Source organism: Carcharodon carcharias, chromosome 17 (assembly GCF_017639515.1).
Source record: "Carcharodon carcharias isolate sCarCar2 chromosome 17, sCarCar2.pri, whole genome shotgun sequence".
NCBI lineage: Eukaryota > Metazoa > Chordata > Chondrichthyes > Lamniformes > Lamnidae > Carcharodon > Carcharodon carcharias.
Window position 1 is genome coordinate 14,505,549 of NC_054483.1, and position 12,681 is coordinate 14,518,229.

Genomic DNA, 12,681 nt, shown 5'->3' on the forward strand with positions numbered 1-12,681 from the left:
CCTAGTATCTCTTTATGTGGCTCAGTGTCAAATTTAGTTTGCTAACATCCCTCTATGTCACCTCAGGAGGTTTTACTATGTAAAAGGTGCTATATAAATGCAAATAGTTATTGTTGGATATGCTGTCACACATTGATAGCATGAAGCATAATAGAAAGTGGCATTTTCCCCTACAGCCACTGTCAGCAAAAGCAATATCCAAAATGGAACAAAGGCATTATCTTGCTGAACTGATTATATAAAATAATACACACTCTGAAGTGATAGCCAGGCTATAATCTCACTACATGGTTCCAGGTGCCATCTTCATTTACAATAAGAATAATGTTCTCATATTGCTCCTTGGGGTTTCCATTACTTTCTGCATTCATAGTGAGGTTTGATATGTTCTTGTTGAGAAACATATCTGAATTTCTGTTAATTAAAAATTAAAAAGAATAAATGAAAATTTAGTTTTGGAAATATTAGTTTTCATAATGGCATCAGAAGATTTGACCCATTGAATATTGGACATTGCAGTTTGAAAGAATTTTTCTGACATTAGCAAACAGTTAAGGGATGGCCAAATAGGACCTGTTCAGCTTTAAGCCATATGGTCAAATTATTTACTGGTACAGGAAGTAATTTATCTATTCCGGAAAATAATTCCAGAGTTTCAAAGCAAAAACTGAATCCTTTGCCTTCTTGAACTAATGTTGCTGTATTCATGCTAAATGACCGACACATTTGGATGACTTTCCCATTGTGCACTTACCTTGATTGGCAACTTGCCAGAACCCAATTAACAGAGTAGCCATTCATCACAAAGTAAAAACAGAATTACCTGGAAAAACTCAGCAGGTCTGGCAGCATCGGCGGAGAAGAAAAGAGTTGACGTTTCGAGTCCTCATGACCCTTCGACAGTTGTTTTCATCACAAAGTGCCTGTTTTTCTGCCTCACTACCCTGTAAATTCAAGTGTAGATTTTTTCATCAAGGAAACAAAGTGGACAAAGCTTATTCGTAGTGCTCAGAGATCAGACTTTCCTGGAAAGCATCAGAAACCATTTCAGAATCATCCAAAAAATGTGTCCCAAAATTTTGTTGACTTTTAAGTTTTTTGGCACATGTACTGTATCCGTTTTGTTTCTAACTTGGATGTAGTGGGTTGCGATCTTAACCAAAGGGGTAATATTGAGCAAAATGGGAAAACATGATTTCTGGAATCCAGAGAATGTTTCCCACAATAACCACTGTGCATGGATACAAACTAATTCACAGATAAATTATTTTCAGCACAGTTCCTTCTGTCTCTGGCTTCAAAACAATGATACCAAAAACATTCATTCCACTTTGAAAAAAGCAAAATACTGCAGATGCTGGAAATCTAGAACAAAAATACCTGAAAAAACTCAGCAGGTCTGACAGCATCTGCGGAGAGGGATACAGTTGACATTTCAAGTCCATTATGTCTTCCTTCTTCCTTAACCGAGGTTTTCCACCCACAGTAGTTGACAGGGCCCTCAACCGTGTCCGGCCCATCTCCCATAGGAGGAAGGGTTGAAAGATGGTGGTGGGGGGCGTAGTAGAAAGTAGGGTTCTTCTTTCCCCATTCTCCTTTCTCTATTTTCCCTAACCTTTCTGTTTTTTAATTATTCATTCATGGGATGTGGGTGTCGTTGTCTAGGCCAGCATTGATTGCCCAGCCCTAACTGCCCTTGAGAAGGTGGTGTTGAGCTGATGTGTGTGCATCAGTCCCATGTCTTTTCAACCTCCGCTGTTTTCATATTATTCTGCCCTTTTCATGACTATGCATGACTTGACTGATCACCTTCCATATCATCTATCAGTTTTCTGTTAAAACAGCTGGCAGGCTCATTCAATCCATTCACGCCCTCCCTGTGACTAGCATATCAGTTGATTCTCTCCAATCCCCGTTTCTTCTAGCCTTGTTAAAATGCCAGCTTATTTTTCAGTATTCAGTTCTGATGAAGGTTACAAATCTGAAATGTCAATCTTACAGCCAATGCTGTGTACTTCTTGCATTTTCTGTTTTTACTTCTTGCCATGATGTTGTATCAAAGCCTTTCCATTGCAAGTAACAGAGCAATCATTATAATCTGTGCTGTGTAACTTCCTTTGAAGACAAGATAATTGCTTTCATCTTACTTACAATGCTTAGTGAAACTGTAACAATTTCATTTGAATGCCATTACCCATAGAACCAATGTTATTGCTTCCAGCTTACAGATGGCAGTAATTCACTCCTTATTGGCTGGACAGAGCAATGTCAATCACTGATTTGAGTTCACTTAAGCTTTCATTCCATCTCTGTGCAATTTATTAAAGTGCTTCCAACAAAGATAGTGAATTGGTTGGAAGGAAACAGCCTGTTCTCGCTATTCGTTTCAATATTTCTCTCTCTCTCACACAGAATGAAAGCAGTAGGATGATTTGTTTTGGACTGTTTATTTGGAAGGCCACAAATATTAAATGAAAAATAAAAAATAGGCATTTTTCATTTTATACAGTTTGCGAAGGAAAACTTAATTTGTCAAGTTGCAGCATAGTTTAGAAAGAAGAAAGACATGCGTTATATCATATAAAAACAGAAAATGTTAGAAATACTTAGGTCTGGCAGCATCTGTAGAGAGAGAAGCAGAGTTAACATTTCAAGTCTGTATGAATCTTCAGAGCATTATATAATACCTTTCAGCCATTCAAATACGTTTGATGTGTAGTCGTTGTATTGTAGGAAATATAGCAGCCAATTTGCACACAGAAAGCTCTCACAAATAGCAATGTGATAACGACCAGATAATCTGTTTTTGAGGATAGTTGTTAACCAGGGATAACTCTCCTGTTCTACTCGCTGTTCCCAATGCGGTCCCCTCTACATTGGGGAGACCAAATGCAGCCTGGGTGACCGCTTTGCGGACCACCTTTGGTCTGCCTGCAAGCATGATCCAGACCTCCCTGTCGCTTGCCATTTCAACACACCACCCTGCTGTCATGTCTACATGCCCGTCCTTGGCCTGCTGCAATATTCCAGTGAAGCTCAACGCAAACTGGAGGAACAGCACCTCATCTTCCAACTAGGCACTCTACAGCCTTCTGGACTGAATATTGAGTTCAACAATTTCAGATCATGAACTCTCTCCTCCATCCCCTTCCCCCTTTCCGATCCCCCTTTTTCCAATAATTTATAATTTTTTTACAACTATATTTTTTTCTTTTCCCTCTTATTTTTAAATTTATTTCGATCTATTGTTTCATCTCCACCTTTTAGCCCATTTCGATCCATTCCCCCCCACCCCACCCCCACTCAGGCCATCTGGCACTTGCCCTTCCTGCTTTCTACCCTTAATATCCCCTTTAGCACATCCTTTAGATAATATCACCACCGTCAACACCCCTTTGTCCTTTTGTCTATGACATCTTTGGCAGTCTCTTCTCGACCTCCACCTATCACCGGCCCCCCATCGAGCTCTACCTGTCCCATCCACCCCCCTCTACCAGCTTATATTTCATCTCATTTCTATATGTCTTAGTTCTGATGAAGGGTCAAATGGACTCGAAACATCAACTGTATCCCTCTCCGCAGATGCTGTCAGACCTGCTGATTTTTTCCAGCAGGTTTGTTTTCATTCCACTTTGAATTTTGGTTTGTTTTACATTTAATTAAAATAAACCAACCATATTGTATTCTCAGGTTGTGAGAGAACTTATATCCGGTTTTTTGCTTGATGCAAAAATATCAAGTCCTTTGCAAGTGTTCTTTAATTCCCCAAATGTTTGAATATCTCTCCTTGGTAAAGCGTCTATTTTACCTTGTCTTTCTATATTTTCTCCCTTTATCAGATAAACCTCATTTCTGCTGTCTTCCTCGCTGTTGGTGAACTACGTCTCCTCTTATCTGAATCTTCCTTAAGGACCCAAGGCCACATTGGGAAATGATTAAGTGAGAATTGTAAGTGAAAATGAGTGTCCTTAAACTTTGCTGTATGCACTGTCATGTTTTACAAGCTCAAAGTCTCCCAGTTATTTTTGCCAAGCAGCTGAATTTAATGGCAGTTTCCATTATACTGGAATAACTAAATAACCATGACCTGATGTCAATAACCATCAGGTGTATGATAAAGGCCACATTCTACTTGGGCTATTTAGGCTTTGGTGTAGTTACACTTGGGAACAGTCCGCTCCATTTTGGTCCCTGCACGTGGGGAGGGATGCCGAGGTTCTGGAGAAAATGACAACTTACCTTTCGAGCCTCTTAGTTATGAGAACAGGCTCCAAGGATTAGTGTCAGTTAAATTAGTTAAACAGATTTAGAGGGTTCTGATTTTTTAAATGATGAATGGATTTGATTCAATCAAGTTGGATAAATATTTGCGGGGCATTGGCATGGTAAGACAGAGTGGCATACATGTAAAATCTTTGGGTGAACGTTAGGTTGGAAACCAAGAAATCTTTCTTTTCAAAGAGATCTTTGGAAGAGACGAGGGAAACATGCCATGGAAAAAAATTCACTCTGAATCTTTAAAATTCAACTTGACAATCAAATGATGTTGATTCATGAGTAATCGCAGTCTTCTGAAATATTGCTGCACTGACTTCCATAAGTCAGTTTAGAGAGGAAATTCCTGAGTGTTTCCTGAGTTCACCTCAGTTTTTTTTATGCTTTTCCAAGCAAAAGAGTGGATGAAAGGACAACAAAGGAGGTTTATCTGATAAAGGGAGAAAATATGGAAAGACAAGGTCAAATATTATTTTACCATGGAGAGGTACAAATCTGGATGAGCCTGATGGTCTTTTCCAGTCCTCCTCTTCAAACATATGTTAGTGCACTTCAAAGATTAACATAAAGTACAATTTCATCTCATAATGTGCTTAACTGCTATCTGCATTTGGTCTGAATATCTTAACAGTGAGCTGTTTAAACAAGTCAGACCAACAATTGCAGTGGGTTTACCAAGAAAACAAAAGTGACAGGCTTGAAAATGTACCATGTAAACCAAACATGTTGCAACACTGCAGTCCAGGAGGGATCTCTTGTGTAACATTCAGAATCTCTAATTGCTCACAGCAGCTCCCAGTCACAGATGGGAAGAAATATCACATTTGCATCAAATCAGCTTGTCACAGCAGGCATCAGAACAGGGAATATATTTAAAAACAAAAAAACTGCGGATGCTGGAAATCCAAAACAAAAACAGAATTACCCGGAAAAACTCAGCAGGTCTGGCAGCATCGGCGGAGAAGAAAAGAGTTGACGTTTCGAGTCCTCATGACCCTTCGACAGAACTTGCGTTCGAGTCCAAGAAAGAGTTGAAATATAAGCTGGTTTAAGGTGTGTGTGTGGGGGGCGGAGAGATAGAGAGACAAAGAGGTGGAGGCGGGGGGTGGGGGTGTGTGGTTGTAGGGACAAACAAGCAGTGATAGGAGCAGATATATATTTAATTAATATAATATATTTAATTTGATGGCTGCAATATTACACTTACATACAGCCTGTGCAATGCAACAATGAAATGAAGTTGCATTACACTTTCTTTAGTCATGGTTTTTAGGTAAGATTAACACCTGACACTTTTTCTAAAATATGGTAGCTTGCAAGCACAAAGTCCTGTTATTGTAATAACAATATTCCTTGTGCTCTTAATTGGACTTACAAAACAAGAGCCAAATTTTATTAACAGCTACAAAAAATTGTGAGCTTTGCCCATTTGACAAAGCAAGTTTTTCTCTTCCCCGGGATAAAATAACTTGTTGGACGTCATCAGAACAAGGCATGTCAAAAATCATGCCAATCTCAAACGGATCAATGGATCTTGAACCCGAAACAAAGGTCATGGTTCACCAGGCAGCAGTGATTTTTGCATTCCTACCTATTTCTGAGACTTGCATAACCTGCAGCAGGCACCTCAAAGAATCACCAGTAGTGTCTTCGAAAGATCCTCCAAATCCAGTGGCAAGAAAGGCGGTCCAACAGCAAGGCTTTCTCCCAAGCCGACATGCCCAACATCGAGGTGCTAATCATTCAAAGCTACCTCTACTGAAACTCTTTATGGATGTCCTCAAAGCATCCTGAAAAGGTCAAACGTCTTATGGTGGCCAACGAAAATACAAGAAAGTTCATTCGGAAAGGCACCTCACACAGAGAGATTTTGTCAGGAACATGCAGAGGTGAGGTCAAAGCAGCGGAAAGAGTGCAAAAAGCTCTGAACAACCCTCCAAGCAACACCTGACCCACATGTGGCAGAGTCTGCTGATGGTGCATTGGACTGATCAGCCATCTCAGAACCCAGCCATCCAGATTGGAAGCAAGTCATCCTTGAACCCAAGGGAATGCCTAAGAAGAAAGAGAGACTGGTGAGTATAATCTCATTTGAACCCTATTTAGTATTTCTTTTATACATAGTGATTTATTTTACAAGGTGTTTCAGCTAGGAATACACAGTACTGCACTTTACAGTAGTATTTCAACTTGTACATTGGCTTTTCTATGAGAAATGTCCACAAGAACCTAACTCTGGTTTAACATTTATTCCTATGGGAACCTAAGGTTCACTTCATGTTATTCCACTCAGAGTTGAGATTTTACAGAATATAAGTGAGGACTTGCTGCACTGAGATCAATAGATTTTTGAACTCGAAAGATATCAAGTGATATGGACAGGAAAGTGGGTGTTATTGAATGGTAGTGCAAACTCAAAGGGCTGTATGGCCTACTCTTGTTCCTATTCCTTATGTTCATATTCAATAAAATAGTTGAGTATGGTATGAAGGAGAAAGTACCTACATATTTAAACTGGTAAGCAAAAGACAGCATTACATAGAACCATAGAACCATAGTAAAGTTATGGCACAGAAAGAGGCCATTCAGCCCAGCGAGTCTGCACTGGCCTAAAAAGAAAAGAAGGAAGAAACTAAGTGCCCATTCTAATCTTACCTTCCAGCACCTAGTCCGTAGCCTTGCAGATTACAGCACTTTAGGTGCAGACCTATGAACAAAGTTAGGCTGTTGCGGAGATTTCTAATGGAAAAACCAATGTAAATTAATTTATTCAATTTATTAATTAAATTGAACATGTACATTTTGATTTAGCAGAAATCATAACATACTCAGCAAAGATATCCATGTACTTGATTTTAAGTTTCACATAGCATTTAGTTCAATAACATTGTTGTGCTTCTACTTCCGAATGTCTTTTGACCAACTTAGGATGCCATCTTTAGGAGGATTCCATAAATGCATTGTGGATTGAAAGTTAAAGGCTCAGTAATAAGGTTTGAAAATTAAAACCTATGAACAAATCACCATTCACCAATCAGACAATTCAGGAGCATAACTGAGTGAAATGCTTACAGTCAATGTTTGGCCTGCACGTACATCATCTTAAGAAGAAATTTCATTCAGTTCTCCCTCAAAGGTTTTGAAAGTTTGCACTCAGAATATCTGCAAAAAGTTAAATTGGCTGCTTAGTTGTGACAATAAATATTTTCCTTCTCCTGTGTCGACTGATTTGAATGATCAGCACATAGGCTTTATCAGAACTGTTCTTAGTTCAACATTTCAACCTATTCAAATTGTCTTCAATTGTCAAAATTTTATTAAGGCCTGAAGCCTAGTTACCTGTGCTTACTGACAAGTCTTTATTGGCTGCTACTATCTCTGATCATATTTTTTGAAACCACACTAGCACCTGACAATGTTACGATCCTCTGACATCAAAAATGGGGACAAGTGACTTTATTGGTTACATCCATTGGCAATGCAGTGTCTTTAATTTGAGACCTGGCATGCAAGATCAATAGAAACACTCAAATGTTTCATATTTAATGGGTCACAGAGCGATTCCATTGTTACTGTTGCAATACAGGGTACCTAGTGAAACATTAGAGTATCTATACTGTACATTCATAAAGTATATTAACTGTTAATGTGGTCCTCTGTGTTCCCCATGTGATACTATACCAAGCTTGCAATGGAGTGTTGTTAAAATGAATTATCAGGCAACATCATCAAATTTAATAAAATGTGAGAACATTGATCTGACATCCTTCCCCAAATCAGTAAACTTCTCTCTCATCTGCTTTCCTAATCTGGTCACAAATGAGACAACATTTGCTTATTGACATTACAAAGCATGATGCTAGAGGTTCAATAGAGTTAAAAAAGCTGTGGGATAGAAATTGGTAGAAAATGCATTGCACCTGTTTTAAAGGGTATAAAATGGGGAAAAGGCAAAGTCATATTGCAGTAGGACAGTCCGTGCCAAACCTGCATCCCACTATTAAATTTATGGAGCCTTTTTTACCGGCATCTCACCCATTAAAGGGCCCCATTCAGATATTAGTTGACATTGTATGGGGTAGGCGTCATTTGCTCTCCCAACCAAATATGAGTAGTGAAAATGATTTTGTTTTTAAAACAAGACATTCTTATGGAGCTGGTGGAAGAAGAGTACTCCTTCGACTCCACAGAGTCCAATTGTCCCCTCTGCAAAGACTTACCTGAGGAGCGAAGCAGGTGATCCTGAGACTCTGCATGCTTGAAACATAGAAACTAGAAACAGGAGTAGGCCATTCAACCCTTCAAACCTGCTCCGCCATTCAATATGACCATGGCTGATCCTCTATCTCAACGCCATATTCCCACTTTTTCTTCATACCCCTTGATGCCCTTAATATCCAACAAATTATCAATTTCTTTCTTGAATATACTCAGTGACCTGTCCTCCACAGCCTTCAGTGGTAGACAATTCCACAGGTTGATCAACTTCTGAGTGAAGAAATTTTTCCTCATCTCAGTGCTAAATGGCCTGCACCATATCCTGAGACTGTGACTCCTAGTTCTAGACTCCCCAACCAGGGGAAATATCCTCCCTGCAATCTAGCCTGGTTAGAATTTTATACGTTTCAATCAGATCCCCTCTCATTCTTCTAAACTCCAGTGAATATAGGCCCAGTCGAACCAGTCTCTCCTCATTCGGCAGTCCTGGACTCTCCAATCTCTCAGCAATCAGATTTTATTATAAGCCCCAGTGTTTTTATTGATCCATTTTGCCATGTTGCAGGTTCATTATCATTTTCAATGGTACCAAAAAATGCAGTCTGTGCACTAAATTCATTTGGTGCTTTCCATCTCATCCACAGAGGAGCAACACACATGAATTGGGGCCAACGCCGAATGTCATTCAAGATACAGAAAGGACTGCAAAGAAAATCATTCTGCCCACATTACATGAGACATTTTTTCTGATGGGAATTACTACAACACTAAAAAGAAATTTAGCATGCCTACATTTTTTCTCACTAATTGACATAGATTAAACATTATGGCTGTACTTGTGAAATGAGAACACTTCTACCCATAATAATGTTGAGAACATAAATATGACAGGTCTGAGAAATGACTTGTTTCATTTTACCCAGAATGCACGAGGTCCATGAAAGCCTGAATCAAATGGTCGGAAAGTTCTGGTTACATATGTCCACAGTCTTAAAAGCTGAACAGCACAGCTGAGTTCAACCTCTTCTGGCCAAAAATGGATTAGGACCATTCACTAATTTTGGTCCTGCTTAATGGATTTCAGGTAGCTTATGTTCAATAATTTTGCATTTACTTCATGTTGTTCTTGGAGTTTTGTCACGTAGTTACAACATGGAAGTGTTGTTCAAGTAGCAGCGTCAAACTTTAAGCAGCTGTTTGAACTAATTTTTGAGGGAGGATTAGTTTAATTTAAACTCTATGGTCATTTAACAAAGTTGGATCACAATGCCAATTTGTAAAGAACCTGTGGACTGAATGAACACTGACATCATTTGCAGCTAACTCGCTAACAGGAATTTATACTTTATAAAATGGAACTTACTCAACTGGATGTAATTAAATTATACACATAGTGGCAGCGGAATGGCAGCAGTAGAATTACAGCATGTGCCCATAATTCTGGAAACAGTTCTCACATTGGCTGCTTCACCAATAACAATACACCAATGATGTATGCCTCCTGGGTTCTTTAAACAAAAGGCTTCACTGAAGTCTGATTACTCAAAAAAAATTGTGATCCTCCCATCGTACCAGTGTATTTCCAACGTACACTGCCTTGTCGTGGGATTCTCTTGCTGTTTCTGGAAAATATATCATTTTGCCTACGCTACAACCAGGAAGGTCTGAACTCAAGTCCTGAAACTTCAATTTAAGTAGCGTGCACAGAACGCATTGTACGTCCTGGGAGTTTCGTTAACTGATGCTGAAGCGCTTTAATATGAGGAGAGACATGGCAACGTTACCTTTTGAGTTGGGATCCTCATCGTTGCTCGATGCATAGGACTAGTCAGAGGTTTAAATTTCATTAAAGCGGTTCCTTTAACAGAACAATCTTTGACGTTGAGGGACTTTGAAATCAAAGCGCTTGACCACAGGTCGACTCCCCGCCAGAGTGAACAAACTTACTCCAATCAAAGTTCACATGACTTAACGGTGTATTCGAGATTCCGCATGAAGTAACCCTGGGGCGCTGAGATATGACATTTGATATTGATTAGGTGTTTAATCATTCATCGTCTGATTTTTATTTTAGTAATGTTTTGCCATGGAGAAATTGAGGAGAGTGCGTTTCTAAAGTATGAGGTCAAACTCAGACCTGCAAAACATTTCGGGGGAACAGGGACCAAGCGAGGAGATAAGGAGCAGGGTCAAACACCCCGAAATTGCTAAAATTGATTCTTTTCATTTTCATTCAGTTCTTTGTTGGAATTTCGCTGCCACTTTGTCACTGGCGAGTGTTGGTCATCATTTGAAAACTGTCAGAATACAATCACTCTTGACCATTTTTGTGTGACCCTCCCAACCCGCCATTATCAGAAGTAAAAATTGCAAATTTGCCGGACGTTTCGAAAGGGATAACGCACTTGAACAGAAAATGGACGAGGCTTTCTGGATACCTGAAAGTCACCTCTCTTCCTGGCGCCTCAATGAGCCCTCGAATATGATTCTGACCATCTTATCATGAGGGACCTCTACATAAGTCACTTTGCTATCAACTTCTCCATGTCAAACTGAAGGCGGCATTGATATTTTGAGAAGTGCGATGGGGGGGAGGGGTTTAAACAACGAACACAAAGTGAGTCAAGAAACGAGCAACACATAAATATAGTTTTCAACATTTATTATATTGTAAAATCATAAGCACTGTTCACAAAAATGGAGCGACCGTGGCAAAGTTCTATCAATAAATAGTGTTCCGCCTGAGTGTCTCCAAAGTCCTTTGTAAAAGTTATCAGGTCAGCCTTCAGCCCCTTCCATCTCGCTGCGTCTTCCTCGGAGGGTGCTGTCTTTGTCCCCGTAATTTTAATGTGACCATCAAAATGGTTGGGACCTGTGAAAGAGCCTTTGACCGCCCCGGGCTGCAGAGAGCAGAAAAAGTCTCGCAATTCACGCACCTGTAAGATGCAACTCGCAACGTTTGCGCATTTTAGAACAAATGCGTATCACTCTTCACGAAACCAAATGAAAGGGTCAGAACTTTTCAGAAGTTACTTTGGTGTAACCGTGCGTTATTACAACGTGGTACACTTTCTTCAGATCATCATTGGCTACGAAGATCGTCCTGCAAGCCTTTCCTTCAATGAAATATATCAAGTCTCCGACTTTCTGGTTCATTTCTCTCTATCTGAAACTTAAGAGAATCTTCACGGATTTCCTGCCAATACGAAACAGCTGCATGAATTTCATTCTCTTCCTGAGTTTGAGTGCGACCAGAGCTCGGGTAATCTCCTCGCTATCCTGGTTTGTGGAGATGATCCGTGCTCTCTCCACTGCTTTCTTGTCTCCTGATCGCTCGAAAAGGCGTTGGAGAGCCGCCTGGTTCACAGCCGCGAAGATGTTGGGCGCCGCTGTCTTCCGAAGATCAGTGTCGAAGCGCTGCCCATACGCCAACGGGCTGACTCGGTGCGAATAGGACTCGCTCTCCGGTGTTGTGGACATGATGCTGTTAAATCGAGATCTCCTCCGCTGCTTTCTAGCGAGTGCTAGTTCCGTGCTGACTGTACTCTTCAGCCTGTCAGACCCTGATATTTATAGAGGATCTGAGACACAGGGAGGACCCCGGAGGAGTCTGGAGCAATGACCTCAACACAATCCTGGCGCCCCTGAAATCTCCACCCTCCCGGTCCTTGTAAATAAGCGTCCAGCAGCTAAATTTAAACCACTTCAGAATTCACTTTGAATTCAGAACTTGCATTGGAGTTTTTTCTTTACACAAAAGCCAGAGTTCTCTTTCCCGGGACAGATCTTTTAGGCAAGTTATTTTTTTAACTTAAATATGCACTTTTTCAAATATAACGAATGCTTTCAAAATTAGAAGTGAGAATAGTTTCCTCAGCAGATCTAGCGGATAATTAAACCCCAGCAAACACGCCTCTAACCCAATGGTCTCCACATTCATATTTCCAGGAAAAATCCATTCCCGGAGTATTACTTGCTACCTCTGTATGTTCTCCCTTTTGAGTCACTTCTATATCTCTCTGGCTAACATCCCCCACCACACATCTCCCGGCCCCTTCTCATTCCTCGGTGTACGTTTCTCTTTCATTTTGTCTAATACAGATTATCAGACCTGAAAAGGGCATACAGAAAACCTTTTATTAGGGTATGAAACCGCTTGGTTCGTCATGGCCTCGCTCAGTCATGGTG

General features: G+C 40.2%; 1 protein-coding gene across 1 annotated transcript; it reads right to left on the reverse strand.

Moving 5' to 3' along the window:
• Positions 1-11,140: 11,140 nt before the first annotated feature.
• tcima (transcriptional and immune response regulator a) lies at positions 11,141-12,044 on the reverse strand. Its single transcript, XM_041209991.1, has one exon. It carries the CDS (start codon positions 11,971-11,973, stop codon positions 11,656-11,658), a length of 318 nt encoding a protein of 105 aa, XP_041065925.1. The 5' UTR covers positions 11,974-12,044; the 3' UTR covers positions 11,141-11,655.
• Between the last annotated feature and the right edge of the window lie 637 nt (positions 12,045-12,681).

Bases quoted from the DNA above. Each gene is read 5' to 3' on its own strand.
- tcima (XM_041209991.1), bottom strand. From the start codon at position 11,973: ATGTCCACAACACCGGAGAGCGAGTCCTATTCGCACCGAGTCAGCCCG.